Genomic DNA, 24102 nt, shown 5'->3' with positions numbered 1-24102 from the left:
ATGCTGCTTTCAGGCGAGCCTTGACAAAGCCTTGCAAGGCATGCATAAACATTTGCAGGTCCGCCAGGATTTATACCCGAAATTGTTACATTTATAAACGGTCAAACCGGTTGTTCCGCATAAACGAATTTGAACTGGCCCCTGGTTTACTGGAGGGGCAAACATCAACAAGTTAGAAACACCGGCTTCTCTCCATAAACAACAGGTGTTACTAGAACAAACAACATAATAGAAATAACTGTATATCTGCACAATAACAACAGCTTCTACCTGAAACACCAATAAAACAGTCTTTCCTATCAGAACATGATGTATACTCTGTTCTACTAGGAGACTAAAAATGGAGGAAGGGAAGTAACTCTGGTTGGCATACATATTTTGTTTTAAACGTTTTATGTCTCCATCACCTGAATATGTTTAAATATGACAGACTAAATTATATGTTTGTTTAGGATGTCATTTTCTAAATAATTCGGATGAGTAGTCAGTTAACTTTCATTTTGATTTTGTGTTTATTGTCAGCAAAGTTAGGTACATTTTAGAATGACAATTGACACTTCAACTATTGAAAAGCCCTCAAAAGACTGGACATTTTGTAAAAGAAATGAAACAAAAAATTGTGTTGTATTTTTCTATTTAACTTCATTTATATAATTCCTTTTTTAAACTTTAATATGTATATATTTTTAGGTATGTTTACTAATTGTAAAAGTTATTGGAAGATCAAGGAAAAAAATGTAAAACAAAAATAATTTTAATTTAAAAAAGATTTTAAAATAGCTGTATTTAAAAATATCAGATTTTAACAAAATTTGAAAAGGAAGTTAAGGAACATCTTAATTTCTCTTTTATCAAAAAGAACAATCTGCTCTTTTTGTAGGCTGGGAAGTTTTCCTTAAGTAAAATTTTATTTTAAAGAAGGGCCATATATAAAGATTGAATAGGAGTGTTCTGCTTGTTATCATGACGTTTTAGATCCCTACCGGTATTAACACTTTAAGGGCTGGGGGGTCTGTGACAAACATATACATGTACTAGAATTATATATACAAACATGGCAGCAACATTGGCTGTCCTCTCTCTGAACTCCTTTGGATCTGACCATCCACCTCAACCACAGAGATGGAGGGCACGCTATCTAGTCCTCATTCAACTCAACATTGAAATATGTTTTACCTTCAGGGTATGCATTTTTGTTTTCCATTTTATCCATTGCATATTTTTTTATTGAATATAAAAAGTTGTCATCATATATCATTTACAGTAAAATATGTTTATGACAATACCCAGGGTACCCTAATAGTGTGTTCATATTAAGCATAATTTGTAAGTAAGAATACTAAACGATGACCGAACAGTATGTGAGTTTTTTGAGTCTGTCATATTGGTCAAAGTCACAGTTTCAGTTCTCACTGATGGTATGGCGTTAATGATAGCATTGTGTGGTTGCTGTGTTACGATGTAGATCATACATAAAAAAGTAAGATAAATAATCACCTGTTCAGCAAAAAATACCATACTTTCTTCACCATTATCCTGGCTATAATTTTGCAATGAAATATGAATGAATGACATCTTTAATTGTTTTCATGTTGATGCCGCCATCACTTAACATGCTCATTGAAGAGTATTATTATTTAAGCTTTGCTTCCAACATTGTTGATGTAACAGTAAATTTACAACCCATACCTCAAGTATTCAGTATTTTTTTTGCGTGAAATAAACCAACATTTCATTTTCATCAGATATGAGCTATAATAACAGAGTTACTTCCCTTTGTTCCATGCTTTGATGTTTTGCTGATGACGATGTGCTAGTCTAAGTACCACACAAGGGTTACTTTTACTTAGATTTCCTTAAAACCCTTTCAACACTGTAGACCATAATGGACTCATCAATATCAATGCATGGTAGAGTCTACTAAAGTTATATAGGGGTGAGAGGGTTAAAAGCTGCAGGTCAATGTTTGAACATAAATTAATGAAAACTTGGCAGGCACCTTCAGGCATCCTGTTGATCAATATCTTACCTCATTATTTTTCTTTACTACTAAAGTTATCATCACATTTCAAAACGTAATATTATTCCTTAAAAATATATATATATATATATATGCAATCAGAAAAATTCAATTAAGTCTTCCAATTCCTCAAATATAGTGGTAAAACAAAGGTTTTTATCTGAATGCTAAAAATGTTTTTCAATAGGACAGCTGTCTCCAAATTTTAGATGTGCCAATATATCGTGGCTTCAGGTTTTCTGCCACACAGATCTATGTCCATAATTCTCTGTCGACTAGGATACAGGTTATAGAATTTAGATAAACCGAGGTGTGTCATTTTACTTGATAATATGATGTGATAGGAGAGGGCCCCTTTCTACATCCACTACTAGAGAAAGCTTTGGAGACAGGTATTAGTGTTATTTATCAGTGGGGAGGTCAACTTTTTACTACCAGTGTGTTTACTGTTATTATATAAGATCTACCTCCCTTTGCCCTCTGTGTAAATTGGGTCTGAAAGTGGGTGAAAGTTTCAAGGTGCTTTGGAAAGGTCAGTTCCTACATGCACTGTGTACTACCGGTACATTAGTTGTAACAGGTGTAGGCAATTTAGCTATCGATCTGTATCAGCTTTCTCCACAATGAACTGTCATCAGCTCATCATTTACTCACAGCCTGGGGGATCTGATCATATTTTAGAGCCCCCCACAAGTTTTATGATAAATCTCAGGTCATCGCCACACACAATGATTGGTATAGAACTGACCTCTCCCAAGTTGACTGATACTCCGGTAATGTCTGGGCTGATCATTCATAATCTTGTAACTAAGGTATCAACTCTCCAGAGATACTAAGAGGAGGTAATTAAACGTTAGTGCACTACTCCCCAGGGGTAGATAACTCTATGCCAAACACCACACCTGGTCCCTGAGGGTTTAATGGGAGAGTTACGAAGGCTTTAGTATGTATTTTTCTGATAGAACTATGGGCTCGTGCCAAGTTTTTTGCTCCGACACACAGTAAAGAAAAACACCACGTATTTATGGACAAACAGTTTTCTATGAACTGTAGAACTTGAATTTTTGTTTTCATATCCATTGCTCGAATAATAATTTAAAAAAAAAAAAAAAATTTTTTTTTTTAGAAAAATGTTGTCCTCTGATTTTGGACATTGACCTGTTTTGATAAAGCTTTGTCACTCCTGTCAAACCACCTGGTTTTAATTGGAGATTAAGTCTTGAAATTCCATAATTAGTCAACATCTTAAGTAACATAATAATATTAGCATTAATGTTATTGTAATAACTTGTCAGAGAGAATCCTAATATTTTCCTGAAGTTTGTATTGGAAAGATATGCAAGAAACATTGATTGAATATTGTGTGTACTGCCTGGATGAATGATTTTGTCTGTTTACCTAAATTAGTGTCAGTTTACCTGTCTAGGGACTTACCTGTAAACTTACCTGTCCGAGGCAGGTAACCTGTGGGCAGATCAGTGGCGAGACAGGAATTTTGTTTTTGTATAGGTTGATTGGCATGCAGTAAGAAGGAGTGTTTTATTTGTTGTAATATCATGGATTAAGGGTGAAAACTCTGACTTAATTGAAATTTCCTGATCATACGGTGTCCACTTTAGGTTGGTACATTGTAAGGATAAACCAACCAGACCTACAGACATGCGGACAGGTCATGTAGCTCTCATCTCTCTGTTGAAAGATTTCTCAATATGGTTTAAGCATTTTGTACACATATTGCTGTAACCCTTTCACCACTGTAGACCGTAATGGACTCGTCCATATCAATGCATGGTAGGGTCTACTAAAGTTACACAGGGGTGAAAGGGTTGAGACATAAACTTCTACTAGGAGTAGATTATAAGTATTTAACCCTAATGTAATAGAATAGACATGATGCTATATTTAGTCCATTCAGTCAATTTACCAGTATTCTAAAACCACACAGTATTGCAGTATTCTACAAGGCTAGTTCATGTTTTACTTGTTTTCATTTCAAATCAATTTTATTGCATTCAAGACACAAATGGATTAGGCACAGGCATTGCCTATTAAAGCCTTTTCCAGAGACTTTACTTTTCTATTTAATGATTCTTTAGCTAGAGCCGATAAACTAGAATTCAAGGATGCTAGAACTAATTCACCTTCAATTGTTCAACTAAAGTAACTTAAACTAGTATTGGAGGATGTATTTCTTGTGTAGGGTAAATGTTCCTCCTTAGAAGGATGTATTTCTTGCTGAGGGTAAATGTTCTTACTTGGAAGGATGCATTTCTTGTTAGGGTAAATGTCCTGCGGTGGAAGGATGTATTTCTTGCTGGGGGTAAATGTTCTTGGTTGGAAGGATGTATTTCTTGTTAGGGTAAATGTCCTGCGGTGGAAGGATGTATTTCTTGCCTGGGTAAATGTTCTTGGTTGGAAGGATGCATTTCTTGCTGAGGGTAAATGATCTTCGTAGGAAGGATATATTTCTTGTTGAGGGTAGATGTCCTGCCTTGGTTTCTGATGACTGACACAGTTGTATATTATGTTAATAAACCATGACATGATGTGAGATTATTGTCTCTCTGTTGTTAGTCTACAACACTGGAGAGGTGTGGCACAGTATGTGCTTCATTAAACTATCGTACAAAGTATGAATATTGTGTTTGTCTTTTTGTCTATACTATTTACTGTAACGGGTATTTCACGATAATGCGTTACCTCAACAGGAAAACAGAACCTAATAAGTTTAATCTGGAAAAAGTAAGCAATTCATTGCATGTTTTCAAAACATACATTTTCTTTGTTGGTATGCAGCTCGAGGTCAGTTCAACTTTTCAGCATGACATCAATTTTGTTACTGGCAACTTCAGTATTATTACTTCATTAGTTTAGTTGAGCCATTATGATGGACTGTGGAGTCTTGACACTTTTGATCCAGTGGAAGCAGAACTTACATAACAAGCGTCGACAAATATCACCAACAGATGATAGGACTACTATTCTTGCCACTGGAAAAGAACTGAACAAGTCGAACCTATATAAGAACGTTTATATAAAATGAATTAATCTTTCTGATATGAATCCTGTTAGGCTCTGCGTGTCAGCATGACCTACACCCATACGCTACCAGCAGGAATAAACAGATATCTAGGATGTTGACAGGGGATCAAGGGAAAGTCTTTCGTTCAGTTAGTACGCAAGCAAATCAGCAGACACCAGGGATGGAATGTGGAGCGAACCAACTCGTGTAGGAGGTAACGTACAAGAAACGATAATGAGAAAATGGATACTAACTTCATTTCAAAACCGAAAATCAGCACCACCTCAACTAGCCCGAGTTTCCTCTGCCCCTTACACCAGACTTAGACATTTTGACATATAGACGTCTGGTGTAGGAGCCCCACACCAGACATCTATATGTCAAAATGTCTAGTCTGAAGTCAGGGCCAGAGAAAACTCGTTCTACAATTCAACTCACTTTGTTACTCTCACTAACTAGAGTCGAGAGAAGAAATCTATGTACTCAGTATACATACAAACAATGAACACGCCAGCTAAGAGGAGCGAGTCTATCCCATCTTAAGGCGGACATGAAGCTTTGTGTGCGTTTTCCTAACAATTTATCAAGGTACGGACTTATTGTAAAACTTTGTTTTGCCATGCTGGTTTTACGCGTGGAATGCAAATTTAAAACAAGAATCAACGTCGCCTCATTTGCCTTATGAAACAAAAGTTACACAATCAAAACTCAAACTTGAGGTAAAAAAGGACAGCAGAAGGAACCAAAAGCGTGTCCCTTGATTTTCAAGTTCAGAAGGGTATATTGATTGACGTGGTCTATACATGTACTATTATTAAAAGAAATCACATCGTCGGTAAATCTGAAAGTGAAATTGAAGGACTAATAAACAAGTCTATGCAAAGTTTTTGTAACCAGTCCCGATAAGCTCTACAATAAACCTAACCTGCTATGAATTTTTTTTTAGAAGTCGATAAAAAAGGTGCAATGCCACCTAGAAATGCTTCCAAGCCTGCTGGAACTCAACTAAGATACTGTCAACCGATGCCTCGGTCCTTCTCACGATTTCATCCAAGTATCTTTTATTTGGCCTCAGTCGTGTTTTTCAAAGAATATACTCCAAATTAGTTTACAAACATCTTTTTATATCGCCGTACTTCTTTCTTGGAAAAAAGAAAAAAGCTGTCATATAAATTGAACGAAGGTATTCCTTTAGTTTGGTATGAGGAAGGTTAGTGTAAAGAGCGGAAAGTTAAATGTGCTGATATTCAAGACTGATCAAAATTTCTTCATTGGTCTTAAAATCTACATTTTTTCCTAAATAATTTAAAATATTTCCACTTCCGGAGTTTACAGTGTCGTATGACGGAAACCCTGATTTAGTGGTATTGAGAATGATAGAAGGTTGGATAAAGGCTTGGTTGAGTAACTAGAACAGTCAGCGATAAAATGTAAAATTCATCCTTAATCCTATCGAAAGAACGCTGTCTTTTACACCGTTTGATATTTGTACTTGATAGATCTCATTCCGATTCCAATCCGATCTTTGCTATTTCTAGTATTGCAGAGTTATTTTAGAAAATACACCTGAAGCGAGAAACAACAAATTGGAGAAACATGTATGACTAAACTGAGGATGAAGTCGTGAGGTGATTGAGTTTATGGTTGACGATATCTTTGTTGAGTTCGGTCACAAGACTTAAGCTTTTCAGCAGGTTGTGCCGGCCGATTTGTTTTTGTTTTGACTTCATATGGGGTTGCATATTTAGTAGAGCTTATCAAGACCGGTAACGAAAACCTAGCCTAGTCCACAGCTATATTGACGACATGGTGTCTCTAAATAACGAGAAGTGTATTAACCACGTCGATCGTACAGAACCTCCTGGGTTTGAAATCAAAGATACTACAGACTCTTCTGCTTAGCCTTTTACCTCGACTTTTACCTACAACATGACCAACTGGGACGGCTTACAACTAAGCTGTACAACAAGCGATCGCGAACGTTTCCTTTCTTGATAGTAACATTAACTGCTTTCAAAATTCAGTGTTTACATGCCGCAAAGGATTTTGCTCCCGATACCACAATTTGAATAATCTTAAAGCACCAGCTTTCGACAAATGCAGGCTAATGAAGACAGGGGCAATGTTGTATGGTCACCGTCGCCGTCTCATTAAGAAATAATTTATTTCTTTGTGCAAGGTTGAGGTCGAACTTGCTTTATTTCGCTCATTACTGTGTCTTGGTGTTTAGTCGTCACTACCCCAGTTCTCAATTGGAGGACTTTACATTAGTTAGTTTATTATTCACACGGTAACTGAAGCAGAAGACAGGCGCTTACCCTTCTGGCACACCTGGTTTTATTTTCCTTGCACTTTTTTAAGCATATATATATATATTTATATATTATTCTGCCTATGTTTAATCGATTTCATGTTCGAATTATATTTTTTTCATACTTTTGTATTGTCTTGTGTTTTCCACCCAGTGATAATGAATCATAAGTCTCCAAATAAATTATACCAATAATGCGATTGTTTGGTCATGTCATAGACTGCCAGTATGTACGCAAACTACATTCACATATATTGTTCATATCAATGATTTATAAAAATAAATATACAACATTTGATATAGCGCCCTATCTAGCTAAAATAAGCCACTCTAAAGCGCTTTACAGTACATAGATGTACAATTTTTATACAGTCAATACAATTAGCATATATATTAATCAATACAATATTTTTTTTGTTACGGTTCGTGTTGGTTTTCCTTTAACTTTGGTGTCTCCTAGGTTTCTTATTTTGTCGTTTCTATCGACTTATATGTTTTACGTTAACAAAAATATTATTTTGTCTAGAAAGGATAACGAAATCTATATTCTATTTATTGTGGACACCTGATTTCAGTGTGTACGTGCAGTCTGACCGTTTTAGGGACAACGTTTGACCCGTACATCAAATTAGTTGTAAATGTAAAAGACTGGTCTGGCTATTGTTTCCGTAACATCAAACGTGCCGCCCACATCGCCGACTCGCGTAATCAGGCGAGCTAGCATTGTTAGCTTAATGTAAAAAGAAAGTTTATATAAAATATTTACCGTGAAACTTTTATTTAATATCTGACATGAAATAGTTTTATATTGCACGTCACTGGGAACTGTTGTTCTATATCATATGAACAGATATACATTGGGAAATTACTGAACCGAATTAATCTTTATACAATATAAACTTTCTCTAGTTTTATATTAAGCTGCGCAGGCTTTTTTCTCCTAGCCGTATCCCGTGTACCGTTCGACAGCCGCTATGAAATATAATATTTATGAAAATCATTTGTGACTGTTTTGTCTGTGTGTGAGCGAATTAAGAAGGCCATACGCGGTCTGTCTTGTGTTAATGATGTAAGTGATGTTATTATATCTATATATATGTGTAAGTCTTTGATTCGGCTTCTTTAAAGGAAAAATAGGCAGGACTACTTGTTGCACACTGATTATTCCATTTTGTACCAATTTAATTGGGTACTTTCATAAAGGTAGTCATGTAATGATAATGGTGATGACATTTTGTCTAAAAGTGAAAACGGAAGCGGTACCTGTGATCCGGCTACATGAATGGAATGGTGTTACGTAACGCCGGGGTCAACGTTGGTATGATCCTTGTGATAGCCTCTGTCGGGGTCATCCGTGCACTGGAAGATTTGTGGTACGTAGATATATTGTTTTATCATATATTTGTCCGTAATGTTGGTTATTTTGCATGTGCGATGCTGTTAGCTGTGTATATGCCATGTCCTTGATCGACCCATATCCGTCCGGCACGCGGCATGTCTACCCAACATGCATACAATATCTTACCGGCACGTGCCATTTCCGGTTTACTTTTGGTTTAACTCAACAGAAATCAGGCCCGTATTAATGAAACTGTTCTCATGCTCAAGCATGGATTCTGTGCTCAAACCAACTTTCTTTAACTCGCTTAAATAATGTCAAACGATCAAAAATTTCTATGTAAACATTGAAAACAGTTCTCCAATGTTTTTCGAAATCATTGGCAAAATGAGATTTAAAAAAATATAACGGGAACACGAAATTCGGCAGTGAAATTTGCAAGAAAAATTGTTCGGCTTGAGCATGGGAACGATTTCATGAATAACGGGCCCTGGTCTCAATTAAACCTCCGGCCCCACTGGCTATTAGGAAGACTTGGGTTGATAAGGGATAGGGTATGGAAATGGTCATACTATTCTTATCCAAAAATCATACGAAATATTATAATAGGAACCCTCAATGATGCGAGTACCCTGTACTTCTTTTTTATATTTTTTGTCCACAAGTCTTCTCCGGATTACAATTCATTTTTTGATTGCACGATTTTTACCAAACATCACATGATGTGTGCACCATTATTGAACAAATACCTTTGGAATGTATGAATCAGAAGACAAAGTCTCCCTTACTAAAAATATATTTTATAGTCATTACAAAACACATCCGCAGATCGGGGATCGAGAGAAGAGTAAACAATATACTCAGTGCTGTTACCAATTGATATGGCAAGAGGTGACTAGTACTGTAACCCCCTAAAGATTTGGGGATTTGCTTCTATATCCTCTACTATAAGGGAGACAAAAGTGATCAAAGTAAATCTGCTCTGCCTTACACTTGTCTCTAATTCTTATTCATTTATATTTAATAGTGACCTGATTGGCAAAACCTCAATTTTGCCCTTAGTGTTTTAAGTTCGCACAAGTGTGGAAGGCAATGGTTCCTGTCTCAAGGCCGGGACATACCAAAGTCCTTAAACTGGTAGCTGTCATTCCATGCCAAAAATGCTTAACCCGTAGACTATGCTGAGTGCCTTCAGCATGCTATTTCATTGAGGTAGCACTATAAAGTCGGCATCAGATCCGCGCTATCGTAGGGAGGTAATTACACCAGCATTACCCTGCCTCCAGCACATACACACATACATACATTACTACACTAATGGAGACACGTCATTAAATGACCTTAACCGTTCATAGGACATTAAACCCTATAAAAACAAACCATGAGAAATCTCAAATTCTGATTGCCCGATTACTTTCAATTATTCATATATTCATCAGCATCGAAGGGAATTGGCTTTTATATATGATCACCTTTTTACCGACCGGATATTGGATTTATTACGTCACCAGCTGACATGCGTAAACTAAGTAGTTTTACCGCCATCTTTGTTCTTCCTCAACCAGACGCTTGATCACTTGTAATTCGGCGTAGCTTTCGCAGACAACAAGAGTCTGGTTAAACGAGACTAGGTGTTCTGGTGTGCGATATTTGTTCTTAGTTTTGTTCCTAGTCTTTGTTTTGTCCCTGTTTGCGGAGATCGTTGGTTCCGTAGTACTGGAGAACAGCCAGAAACATTATTTTGCTGCCGCCCGAAAACAGTTCAGGGAACCACTTGTTTCGTGGTATAAAATCATGTAAGCATGATATCATGTACACTGTTAAACACCATATACCTAGTCAATGGGTCTATCATAAATCACACAGTGAAGGCTTAATGAAATAAAATAGCATTCAAGGTGCATTCTTAAGTTATCATATTGACATTTTATACACACAAAAAAGCATAAATATTTTAAGATTGTGTATAACTCACATGCTAAGTATTCAAACGCATTATTAAAACTCGAGAAAGTTTACTTGAGTATTGTCACTTGTAAAGATTTCGAATACGGTAGACCGTCCCAAGGAGTGGCGCGCGTGCAGCAGCTGGTTCGCTTCTTCTCCCCCAGCGATCTCGTGCTCCAGATGTGTTACCTCCTAGTGTTCCACAAACAAACCATTGTCTGAGCAGTCTATAGGGTGTTGACGCTGTGAAACTAGGAAATATTGGACACGAAGGGGACGATTTCAAGTGCAAACTCCTTGTGTCTAATGGTGTAATGGCCCGCCTTGTGCCGAGTTCGTGCTCCCTCTCGAATCCCGACACACGAGCCCGGGGGCGTGGGGGAAGTGTTTACACCAGCGCATCCTCCTGTACCGATAAGATCACGGGGTTTCAGCCATATTTTATAGTCCAATCTACCCAGTTTTACATTTATTATTTCTTAAATATTGGCTAATAGCAACGCAACGGTTCTGGTAGTGTATTTAATTACATAATCAGTGTGATTAGAATGTGTTGCCGAGTTGATAGAGTTTGGGTTGGGCGCGAGGCCTTGAGTAGTAACATAGTTATATTTACAGTATTATAGTTATATTTACAGTATTATAGTTATATTTACAGTATTATAGTTATATTTTACAGTATTATAGTAAAATTTACAGTATTATAGTTAAATTTTACTGTACTATAGTTATATTTTACAGAATTATAGTTATATTTTACAGCATAATAGTTATATTTGTCATATGTTTTAAGCTGATCTCTCTACACTCTCTTCTTTTTTAAACGGTCCCTGGGTGTCCTATCATACGTGGACACCGTCTTCATAAAGAGCCTCCAGTATGAGTTTGTTAATATATATGAGCACCAACAATCAGGATATCATCATTAATTTATTATTTTATTTTTCCATGCTTTCTTCAATAATATAGATAATACTTGTCACATGCCTTCTACAATGTTATAAGTTAAGTTGACAAAAACCTTCAAAATTATTAAAAGTTGTGATGACGCAGGTTTCTATGCATTGTTAAATATTATTTTAAAGCACAAGCGTATTTCATAGACGGTCTCTTTAGCGTAACCAACAGATACAATATTTGATTGAACATTTTCTATCTTGGCATTTCTTTCTCCAATCTCAAAGACTTCCCAATTGTTGAACTGATGTCAATCTATTTTGATCGAGAAAACATAACAAAAGAACTCGCAGCAGTTTTCAAGACTGATTCGGACACAATGTCATTATCGTGGAAAAAATGCATGGGGCAAAATTTTGTTATTTTGTTTAAGTCCCAAAGGTAATTCCGTTTAAATATCAGTATACCTCACTTCAAGTGCTAAATGATTGGATACTGTACTGGTTCCATCTACTGCGGCGGTGGTCCGCGCTATCTGCCGTCTCCCCAGGCCCGTGTCTAGCGTAGACGGATATACACGTGCTTTACGTATATATCTGTCCTAATATCGAATTGTCTAAAAACTTGATTTGTCTTGGAGCGAAAAAAATGTTGCTGTATTATATGACAAGAGGTTTGACACTGAATTATTACCGGGGTGTCGAAAAGATTATCAAAAGCTGTCATTGAGTGACATCTTTTACTGACACCCCTCCGACTTTCGTTTTCCTTGGAACAACACGCGCATAGCATCATGCATTTGTAGGCTATATGTCTACTGCACGTGTACAAAGAGCACCACGTAGTGGCGAACAGTTGGTATCGGAGCAGACTCGCACAGGCAGCAGTTACTTGTTTGAAAGGGACGAAATTCCAGCGTATATTTTATTTTAACCTATTTTATTTATTTGTTTGTTTGTTTGTTTTTTGATCAGGTGTCTGTACTTTCTAATGATCTTTACAGAAATAATACATATTGTCCAATAAAGTAATTTCTGAATTTTGGCAATTCTACTAGTAATTTGATAAAGAATAATGCTGTTCTCGATCAACATCGATGCTTGTATTGACAATAAATATTTGATTATCTTAAAGCTTAATTTTAATGTGGATCCTGTAACATACTCCTGTTACAGGCAATTATGATCATGGTTCAAGGATCGCAATCACGATCTCTTAGGAAAATATAATAGTTCTTTGTTGTGATATGAACGTCGATGTTTTTGATGATGCTCATTAGTGTGCCTTGTTGCAAAGTCACTACCCCGATTCTCGTTATGAGGATGTGACATTATTTTGATTTGACCTAGATTACTACTCCGGTTCTCGTTATGATGACTTGACATTATTTTAACTTGATCTAGATTACTATCCCGGTTCTCGTTATGAGGACGTGACATTATTTTGATTTGACTTAGATTACTACTCCGGTTCTTGTTATGAGATACTAGTGAAAGAATACATAATCTGTTATGGCCGAATATGGTATATTTACAACGTTATAAGGGGGACACCTTTTCACTGTTGTTGTACTTCTACATAGTCTGTTATAGCCGAATATGATATTCGACCAATATGTATAGTGTCGGTGTCGTCAACGACTTAAATGATGTTTACTTTTACGCACATTAAGTACTATTCTCCTTCTACGTTTTTAAGGATCTCCGTGTGATTTTTGTCTTTGATAACATTTTGCCCTAGTTTCATCGAAGTTAAGTTCGAATGATTTTTTTATTGTTATTTTCTCATTTTTAGCTCACCTGGCACGAAGTGCCAAGTGAGCTTATGCTGTGGCGCGGCGTCCGTCGTTCGTCCGTCCGTCCGTCCGTCGTCCGGCGTCAATATTTTACTTTAAACGACTTCTTCTTAATAACCGAAAGGCCTAGGGTGATGATATTTGACCAGAAGCAAACTGGGATGAAGGGCTACAAATTTTGTTAAAATTAATGACCTTCACCCATTTTCATGGTCACTGGGGTCAAATATGTTAAAAACTTTAAACATCTTCTTTTCGTTAAATCAAACTGCCCAGGGAGATGATATTTGGTCAGTAGCATGCTTGGGTGAAGGGCTACCAAGTTTGTTCAAATGTGTGACCTTCAATTATATTCAAGGTCACAAGGGTCAATTGTCTTAAAAAAACCTTTAAACAACTTCTTCTGAATAACCAAAATGCCCAGGGTGATGATATTTGGCCAGTAGCATGCTGGGATAAAGGGCTACAAAGTTTGTTCAAATGAATGACCTTCACCCATATTCAAGGTCACAGGGGTCAAATTTAATTAAAATCTTTAAACAACCTCTTCTGAATAACCATGGGTCCCAGGATGTTGATACTTTGCAAGTTGCATCCTGTGATGAAAGGATATAAAAATTTGTTCAACATAATGACTTAATTTGCCTGTAGCTTTATTTTAGATCACTTTTAAGGTTATAAGTGTGAGATTTATACCAGGCGAGCGATGCAGGCCCATTTGGCCTCTTGTTATTCTATCTACAACACGTGTTACTTAAGTCATTTGTGAAATCAAATCTTGCGTGAATTTATCATAGATAACTTTTATAGATATTGAATTAACATCCTCTCAGTCGAAACTTCAAGTATTCTGTAATAGAAACCTACAGACATGGTTTGCGAAAAAAAGTACGAGCGAAAATACAATAGTAGTAGCACAAGTACTATATGTACCGAGTTTGATATCAGATGTACATAAAACCTTAATTTCAAAGGGGTCAGAAACCACGTAATAAGTCATTAAGAAATCTATGCAGACCTATATACAGTCCCTCCAGTAATAAATTTATCATTTCTCTTTTAAGATTTCAGCCAATGAAATTTAGATTAATTTAGAGAAGTATTTCCTCACTTGATAAAGTTCCGTCTTAAATGAAGATAGTACTACTGGAATTACACATACCACACCAATGCGCATTCAAGCCTTTCTTTATTTTAAATGCTTCATTTTAAAGACATTTCGTCAAATTATTTACATATTTGGCAAAGTAGTTTGAAACATTCCGAAAACCAAAAAGATATGTTAGATTTTTCAAATCCATCTTGATACTTGGGTTATTCGGTAAGATGTATTCAGTTACGTAAGGAAAGCTGAAAACCACATATACCATCACATTGTACGAATTCTAAACCAGATAAGGCCGAATCGAGACTGAATATTTTAAATAAGTATGTGGAAACGTCACTACCAGACTTCAGAAGGAAAACACCTTTTTTTTAAAAATGTAACCCTTGAAAGATTAGTTTATTATCCAAAATGTAATTCTTATACATTTTCTTAATCACAGCAAACATCGTTTATATATATATAACAAATTAAATATAACTAGGGAAAGCATGGATTTATCAGCTGAAAAAGGGAAGCAGTTATTTAGGTTCCTAGCATACTTAAACCACTTATATTTAATACCAGTAAAGCAAACGACGTGATGATTTAATAATGTTTATAAGTCACCTAAAACTTCAAAACTGAATTGGATTATTATTTTAGATACTCAAAGTCAATTTTATTTGACCAAGATAACTCATTTTTCTCACTTACACAGATGCTAAAACATGCACACGAGATGAAAAAAATCACCAACATGATATTAATATACGCACGTGCATGTTTAATAGACCAATCAGAAAAGCTTTAAAATCAAACCAACCGGAATATTTTTATGGATTTAGATTAAAAGCTAATCCTGTTAATACGTTTTTTCCTTAGATTATATCTTCATAATGTCAGATGATTTTTTTAACTTCAACAAACGAGTTTTGTATAGCATGTTATTGCATTGTCCGCCGTTACGATAAGTAAGAGTTTACAAGTGTTGCTGACACTACGACCTAAGGTAACGTGTCTTCTCTCACAACGCATTCCTCCTTGACGCCCATTTCGAAAGTCATTTTGCAACTCTAAGTTAACAATTATGGACGTGTTAGGGGGGTAATGATGATGTTGTTATCCATGTAATATCACCAAAGTCCCCCATTATCTAACCAGCCGTAACCCAATCCAGACCGGAAGTCTAACCTAGCCTTAACCTGATTGCGACCGGAAGTTGGTAATTGTGTCAGCAGTCAGTATTATACACTTTTATCATATGAAATAAAAATCTGATATCCCTAGTGTAGAAATAATCGTGAGTTTTCACTTATTACTTCCCTGATAGAGCTACGGACGTTCTATAAGACTGTTATTTACTGGTGCAAAAGACGAATAGCTATGACGTTTTTATTTCTTTCGCTGCCTTGAGGATCAGAAGTCAACTTTCAATGAAAATAGTAACTACATGTTAATGCGACACACTTCAGATAACTCCTACGATACTTGATACACGCATTTTCTTCGTCATTGTTTTTCTTTCTTCAAGCCGTAAAAAAGTGTTAGGACCCACAATGGAAGTGATAACAAGTAGGTGGAAAAGGTTGTTTTTTTTACCTGGAAATTCAAATACATATTGAGAAGAAAAAGCCTGATGTTGTCCAGTATGCGTTGTCCAAATATTTATACTTTGTTAGGAATCTAGCAATGAATCATGTTTTAATAACTTTTCTGATTTAGAATGGCTCGTATGAAAAAAGATTGAAGTAGGAAATAGGTTTTTATAAGCAACATTTATACGTTAGAAGGGCAATCAAGCCATCACGACAGTGTTTACGATCCGTAGTTTTTGGCTTCAAGAACAAATTATCACTTTCTGCGTGACGCCATGATCGTAAGATCTTTTCGCGCGGAAATCAGGTTTTTAATTTACCTGTCAAGTGAAGTGGCGCGCAGTGACGCGAATATAATTAACGAGCTGTTTGGCAGTGAGCTCACAAGCTCCATTGAGAACTTACGAACATATAGATAACATGCCTATTTTCAGCTACTATCCATGTATTTGTGTGGACCATTTTGAGGAAATGTATTTATCCTGTGAAAATCTCAATGAAAGTACAAAAAGATGCTTTGGCAAGTAAATGATTCTTTGATTTCTAAAACGTGTCTGAATGGCAGAAATACTAGCGTCCTGTGCTCCACTTGTGTGTCGGGGAATACAAGACATTTTACTGTTTCCTTCATGTGTGTTTGAAAATATATTATACATGTAACAAAATGTGGTGAAAATTTAGTAATTGTGTGTGTTTTTTTAAGTAAATACCATTTGGCCGTTTCTTTGTTGTTTCGTTTAGAATAATTGCATTTGACCGTTTCCTTGTTGTGTCTGTGGTAATAAATATCATTTGATCTTTTCTTTGTTTCGTCGTTTAGAATTATTCCATTTGACCTTTTCCGTCTTGTTTGTTGGAGAATAAATACAATTTGATCTTTTCTTTGTTGTGTCTGAGAATAAATATAATTTGATCTTGTTGTGTCTTTGAGAATAAATACCATTTGATCTTTTCTTTGTTGTGTCTTTGAGAATAAATACCATTTGATCTTTTCTTTTTTGTGTCTTTGAGAATAAATGCAATTTGACATTTTCCTTGTTGCGTCTTTGAGAATAAATATCATTTGATCTTTTCTTTGTTTTGTCGTTTAGAATAATTCCATTTGACCTTTTCCGTCTTGTGTGTTTGAGAATAAATACAATTAGATCTTCTTTTTGTTGTGTCTTTGAGAATAAATATAATTTGATCTTGTTGTGTCTTTGAGAATAAATACCATTTGATCTTTTCTTTGTTGTGTCTTTGAGAATAAATACCGTTTGATCTTTTCTTTTTTGTGTCTTTGAGAATAAATGCAATTTGACCCTTTCCTTGTTGTGTCTTTGAGAATAAATACCATTTGACCTTTTCTTTTTTGTGTCTTTGAGAATAAATACCATTTGACCTTTTCTTTTTTGTGTCTTTGAGAATAAATACCATTTGATCTTTTTTTTGTTGTGTCTTTGAGAATAAATACCATTTAATCTTTTCTTTTTTGTGTCTTTGAGAATAAATACAATTTGACCTTTTTCTTGTTGCGTCTTTGAGAATAAATATCATTTGATCTTTTCTTTGTTTCGTCGTTTAGAATGATTCCATTTTACCTTTTCCGTCTTGTGTGTTTGAGAACAAATACAATTTGATCTTTGATCTTTTTGTGTCTTTGAGAATAAACACCATTTGATCTTTTCTTTGTTGGTTCTTGGAGAATAAATACCATTTGATCTTTTTGTGTCTTTGAGAATAAATACCATTTGATCTTTTCTTTGTGGTTCTTTGAGAATAAATACCATTTGATCTTTTTGTGTCTTTGAGAATAAATACCATTTTATCTTTTCTTTGTTGGTTCTTTGAGAATAAATACCTTTTGATCTTTTCTTTGTTGGGTCTTTGAGAATAAATGCCATTTAACATTTTCCTTCTTGTGCCTTTCGAAAGAATCTTTCCTTCTTGTGTTATACTTTCACATATTGTGATTATCGCAAACACGTATGTGGCTGTATTTACCATATCGTTTCTGTGAACAATGACACAGTACAAGTCAGATTATACTAGAAATAAAGAAGGTATTTCAAGGCGCCTGCATTTTTTTTTATTAGCAATAGAAATAAAGACAAAACCCTCTTACAAAAGACAGATAAACCGGAAATGACATGTGCAAGGTGTGGTGTAGGGGGCTCCAAGCACGAGGGGACCAGTAGGTCGTATGTTAACGGTCCGGTACGACCCAGTATCATTTCTTACGTAAACGCACGTGTGCAACTTGTCTCTGGCACAGTGCGCGATCATCCATCATGCTTCACTACCGAACTACATCTATAAATGAAACAAAACGTGAATTCATCGACATATGACAATCTAAGTAACATGTAACTTCAAAGTCGAGATTCTTCTCCACAGGATGAACTAAACTACTATACTACAGAAGCAGTACTATCGGATCCCAGTATAGTCAGATCACTTGAACACTAGTACTGTATAGAACAGTTGGTTCAATTTGCAAGCAAAACTGTCTGGGGTTGAAATAATCCGGCTGACGATACGTGATTTAGGAAGCCGCCATATGTTTTCTGAAATGACGCTTGATACCGAGTCTCTTTGCTCGTCTATGCTGAATTGTTTATTGTTGGTGAATGTATCATACACAACATGCTGTTTACTTGGCATGTAAATCTATCGGGCACGGGGTCATCAGGTGCGCGATTCATGCTGCATCTTCAACAAGTGATGGATTATATTTCGCCTCCATCACGAAAGTACTTTTCGCGTCGAACTTTGGCCACCCGGAAGTGGATGGTATGTCTGAAGTGATTGTCTTTTGGCATTGATGGTATCAATTATATATTAGTTTTTACAAGTGGCTGACATTTCAATCATACTTATATTTGTTATATGTTGTTAAAATATATCTTTATCATATCATTTTACCCAATCACTATAAACCAAGATTTGTGTTAACATGAAATAGGATCATATTTCGCTATATCATTCCCGCTTTTGTAACTACGAGTAAACGACTGCGGGCGTCAAGTGAGTGCAAAACCCCTATGAGATGGAAAAGGCTAGTGGCAATTCGTCATATGGAACAATATGCTGACAGATCGCCCAGTATTCTGTACATAGCACTAGCCAATTTGGAGTTTGATGATGACAAAGAATATCATGGTCAGCCACTTCTGCGGACGAACCTTAATTTCTAAAACGTGGGTGTCCCTGTTTGGTTTGGTTTGGTAGCAGTTCACTGAAGAACGGAATTTTCGAAATTCGTGCGACCGCAGTACTAAGCCCACTTCTTTGATCAAGATACACAATTTAAAGCATTGAAATGGTAATAGTTTTTTCTCGATACTCTTTTAATTGGATATCGTTGTGAATTATGATTTGGTTTCAATATGATTTGAACGCTATACAATGGCTGTCTACACCTTTTCCGTGTTTAAGTGTCCAGCCGTGTACGATATAAATTGTTCTAGCCGAGACATGGGAGAATATAATGGAAGTGATTGCGAAAAGTAAAGAGGTACATACATTACCCTTTATCGTCCAGAAAAGCAGCATCGATCACTGTTTAAACTGCTCGCGTGCCGTTCTGACTTATGGTTGCCACTCGCCACCAGCTCCTTGAATCAATTCATGTTGTATCAACAAGCGGTCGTCTGCTCATGTGCTGATTTAGGGGGTCTACGGCCATGGACGAGATTGAATTGGGGGTTGTACACTAGAACAAAAATTGAACGTCATATTCAAAAATTGTTTCATTCAATATATGAACTAGCGTTAAATTCTTTCAATGTGACATGCAGTCATGACCACACTTCCCATTCTTTTATAGTATAAGCAAAACCAAATGCAGAAGGACGCATCATAGGTTTGGACTTCAACCAGAATCTGTGTAAAGATATTTTGTTCATATTCCTTACAACCTTGAGCAAAAACAGGCAGTGGAAACAATCTAATCGCAAGTTGAAATTGGACGGATATCATCGTTCTGTGAGAGATCGACAGCAAATCAACGAAGACTCTGGTATTTTATTTTGCGTTCGTGATCCTTTGACAAAGGAATAATATACAATGTCATTGCACTGTTCCAGAACTCCAACAAAACTGATAGGGCGGGATGTGCGTATAAAGTGAGGAAGGAGAGAGAGATGAAGAAAAGAGATGGGAGGGAGTGGGACTAGAGGTAGGGAGGGGGAGGAGGGGGACTATATGTAGGGAGGGAGGAGGGGGACTAAAGCTAGGGAGGGAGAGGAGTGTGGCTAGAGGTAGGGAGGGAAATGAGTGGGACTAGAAGTAGGAAGGGGAGGAGGGAAACTACAGGTAGGGAGGGGGAATAGGAGTTGGACTAGAGGTAGGGAGGGGGAGGAGTGGGACTAGAGGTAGGAAGGGGAGGAGGGAAACTACAGGTAGGGAGGGGGAATGGGAATGGGACTAGAGGTAGGGAGGGGAGGAGTGGGAATGGGACTAGAGGTAGGGAGGGGGAGGAGGGGGAGTGGGACAAGAGGTGGGGAGGGGGAGGGGTGGGAGTAGGACTAGGGGTGGGGAGGGGAGGAGTGGGCGGGGGACTAGAGGAAGGGGGGGGAGGAGTGGGAGGTGGACTAGAGGTATGGAGGGGGAGGAGCGGGAGTTGGGCTAGAGGGGGGGAGGGGGAGGAGGGGGAGTGGGACTGGAGGTGGGGGGGGGGGGAGTGGAAAAGGGGGGGGGGGGGGGAGGGGTGGGAGTAGGACTAGGGGTGGGGAGGGGAGGAGTGGGCCTAGAGGTGGGGAGGGGGAGGGGTGGGAGTAGGACTAGGGGTGGGGAGGGGAGGAGTGGGAGTTGGACTAGAGGGAGGGGGGGGGAGGGGAGGAGTGGGACTCGAGGTAGGGAGGGGAGGGGGGGGAGGGGGTGTGGGATTAGAGGGAGGGAGGGGGAGGAGGGAAGCTACAGGTGGGGAGGGGGAATAGGAGTTGGACTAGGGGTAGGGAGGGGGGGAGGGGGAGGGGGGCGAGGGGTGGGGGGGGGAGGAGGAGGAGTGGGACTAGAGGTATGGAGGGGGAGGAGCGGGAGTGGGACTAGAGGAAGGGAGGGGAGGAGTGGGCCTAGAGGTAGGGAGGGGCGGAGTGGGAGTGGGACTATGGAGGGGGAGGAGTGGGAGTTGGACTAGAGGTAGGGTGGGGGTGGAGTGGGATTGGGACTAGAGGTAGGGCGGGGGGGGAGGGGGAGTGGGACTGGAGGTAGGGGGGGGAGGAGGGGGAGTTGGACTAGAGGAAGGGAGGGGAGGAGTGGGACTCGAGGTAGGGAGGGGAGGCGTGGGAGTGGGACTAGAAGAAGGGAGGGGGAGGAGTGAGACTAGAGGTAGGGAGGGGAAGAGTGGGAGTGGGACTATGGAGGGGGAGGAGGGGGAGGAGGGAAACTACAGGTAGGGAGGGGGAATAGGAGTTGGACTAGGGGTAGGGAGGGGGGGGAGGGGGTGTGGGATTAGAGGGAGGGAGGGGGAGGGGGGGGAGTGGGGGTGGGACTAGAGGTAGGAAGGGGAGGAGGAAAACTACAGTTGGGGGGGGGGAATGGGAGTGGGACTAGGGGGAGGGAGGGGAGGAGTGGGCCTAGAGGTGGGGAGGGGAGGAGGGGGAGTGGGACAAGAGGTGGGAAGGGGAGGAGTGGGAGTGTGACTAGAAGTAGGGAGTGGGAGGAGGGGGAGTGGGGCTAGAAGTAGGGAGGGGAGGAGTGGGGCTAGAGGTAGGGAGGGGGGGAGTGGGACTAGGGGTAGGGGGGGGGAGGGGTGGGAGTAGAGGTAGGGGGAGGGGAGGAGTGGGAGCGGGACTAGAGGCAGGGAGGGGGAGGAGTGAGAGTGGGACTAGAAGTAGGAAGGGGAGGAGGGAAACTACAGGTGGGGAGGGGGAATAGGAGTTGGACTAGAGGTAGGGAGTGGGAGGAGGGGGAGTGGGACTGGAGGTAGGGAGGGGGGGGAGGGGGTGTGGGATTAGAGGGAGGGAGGGGGAGGGGGATTAGGGGTGGGGGGGGGGAATAGGTGTTGGACGAGAGGTGGGGAGGGGAGGAGTGGGGCTAGAGGTAGGGGGGGGGAGGGGTGGGAGTAGAGGTAGGGAGGGGAGGGGTGGGACTAGAGGTAGGAAGGGGGAGGAGTGGGAGGGGGAGTAGAGGTAGGGAGGGGAAGAGTGGGAGTGGGACTATGGAGGGGGAGGAGGGGGAGTTGGACTAGAGGGAGGGGGGGGGGGAGGGGGACGAGAGGGGGGGGGGGGAGGGGGACGAGAGGGGGGGGGGGGGGAGTAGGGGGGGGGGGACTAGAGGGAGGGAGGGGGAGGGGGATTAGGGGTGGGGGGGGGGAATAGGTGTTGGACGAGAGGTGGGGAGGGGAGGAGTGGGACTAGCGGTTGGGAGGGGGAGGAGTGGGACTAGCGGTTGGGAGGGGGAGGAGTGGGAGGGGGAGTAGAGGTAGGGAGGGGGATGAGTGGGACTAGAGGTAGAGAGGGGGAGGAGTGGGAGCGGGACTAGAGGCAGGGAGGGAGGGGTGGGACTAGAGGTAGGAAGGGGAGGAGGGAAACTACAGGTAGGGGGGGGGAATAGGAGTTGGACTAGGGGTAGGGAGGGGGGGGAGGGGGTGTGGGATTAGAGGGAGGGAGGGGGAGGGGGATTAGGGGTGGGGGGGGGGAGGAGTGGGAGGTGGACTAGAGGTATGGAGGGGGAGGAGCGGGAGTGGGACTAGAGGGGGGGAGGGGAGGGGGGGGAGGGGGTGTGGGATTAGAGGGAGGGAGGGGGCGGAGTGGGAGTGGGACTATGGAGGGGGGGGAGGGGGACTAGAAGGAGGGGGGGGGGGGAGGAGGTAGAGGGTAGGGGAGGGGAGGGGGGGGAGGGGGTGTGGGATTAGAGGGAGGGAGGGGGAGGAATGGGAAGGGGACTAGAGGTAGGGAGTGGGAGGAGGGGGAGTGGGGCTAGAGGTAGGGGGGGGGGGGGGGGGGTGGGGGTGGGGCTAGAGGTAGGGCGGGGGGGGAGGGGGAGTGGGGCTAGAGGTAGGGCGGGGGGGGAGGGGGAGTGGGACTAGCGGTAGGGAGGGGGAGGAGAGGGAATGGGACAAGAGGTAGGGAGGGGGAGGAGAGGGAATGGGACAAGAGGTAGGGAGGGGGATGAGTGGGACTAGAGGTAGGAAGGGGGAGGAGTGGGAGGGGGAGTAGAGGTAGGGAGGGGAAGAGTGGGAGTGGGACTATGGAGGGGGAGGAGGGGGTGTGGGACTAGAGGTAGGAAGGGGGGGAGGGAAACTACAGGTAGGGGGGGGGAATAGGAGTTGGACTAGGGGTAGGGAGGGGGGGAGTGGGACTAGGGGTAGGGGGGGGAGGAGTGGGAGTGGGACTATGGAGGGGGGGGAGGGGGACTAGAGGAAGGGAGGGGAGGAGTGGGACTCGAGGTAGGGAGGGGAGGCGTGGGAGTGGGACTAGAGGGGGGGAGGGGGAGGAGGGGGAGTTGGACTAGAGGAAGGGAGGGGAGGAGTGGGACTAGGGGTAGGGGGGGGGAGGGGTGGGAGTAGAGGTAGGGAGGGGGGGGGGGGGGCCTAGAGGTAGGGAGGGGTGGAGGGGGAGTGGGACTGGAGGGAGGGGGGGGGGGGGGCCTAGAGGTAGGGAGGGGTGGAGGGGGAGTGGGACTGGAGGTGGGGGGGGGGGGAGTGGGACAAGAGGTGGGAAGGGGAGGAGTGGGAGTAGGGGTAGGGGGGGGGAGGAGTGGGAGGGGGAGTAGAGGTAGGGAGGGGGAGGGGTGGGAGTAGGACTAGGGGTGGGGAGGGGAGGAGTGGGCCTAGAGGTAGGGAGGGGTGGAGTGGGAGTGGGACTATGGAGGGGGAGGAGGGGGACTAGGGGTGGGGGGGGGGAATAGGTGTTGGACGAGAGGTGGGGAGGGGGAGGAGGGGGAGTTGGACTAGAGGAAGGGCGGGGGTGGAGTGGGAGTGGGACTAGGGGGAGGGAGGGGGGGGAGTGGGGCTAGGAGGAGGGGGGGGGAGGAGTGGGAGTGTGACTAGAGGTAGGGAGGGGGAGGAGTAGGAGTGGGACTAGAGGTAGAGAGGGGGAGGAGTGGGACTAGAGGTAGGGAGGGGAGGAGTGGGACTAGAGGTAGGGAAGGGGAGGAGGGGGAC

General features: G+C 41.1%; 1 protein-coding gene across 1 annotated transcript in view; it reads left to right on the top strand.

Annotated features, from left to right (window-relative positions):
* The first annotated feature begins 8414 nt into the window (after positions 1-8414).
* The window catches only part of LOC110456287 (protein Wnt-2b-A-like), a 45321-nt gene continuing 29633 nt past the window's right edge, over positions 8415-24102 (top strand). The window contains exon 1 of the mRNA XM_021506937.1: positions 8415-8726. Within this exon, the coding sequence (XP_021362612.1) occupies positions 8632-8726 (95 nt within the window). The 5' untranslated portion in view covers positions 8415-8631. The remainder of the gene's footprint in view (positions 8727-24102) is intronic.

This window comes from Mizuhopecten yessoensis, unplaced genomic scaffold, assembly GCF_002113885.1.
Source record: "Mizuhopecten yessoensis strain PY_sf001 unplaced genomic scaffold, ASM211388v2 scaffold1011, whole genome shotgun sequence".
Lineage (NCBI taxonomy): Eukaryota > Metazoa > Mollusca > Bivalvia > Pectinida > Pectinidae > Mizuhopecten > Mizuhopecten yessoensis.
Note: the sequence above shows the minus strand (reverse complement) of the source record. Positions and strands in the feature narration are given on the sequence as shown.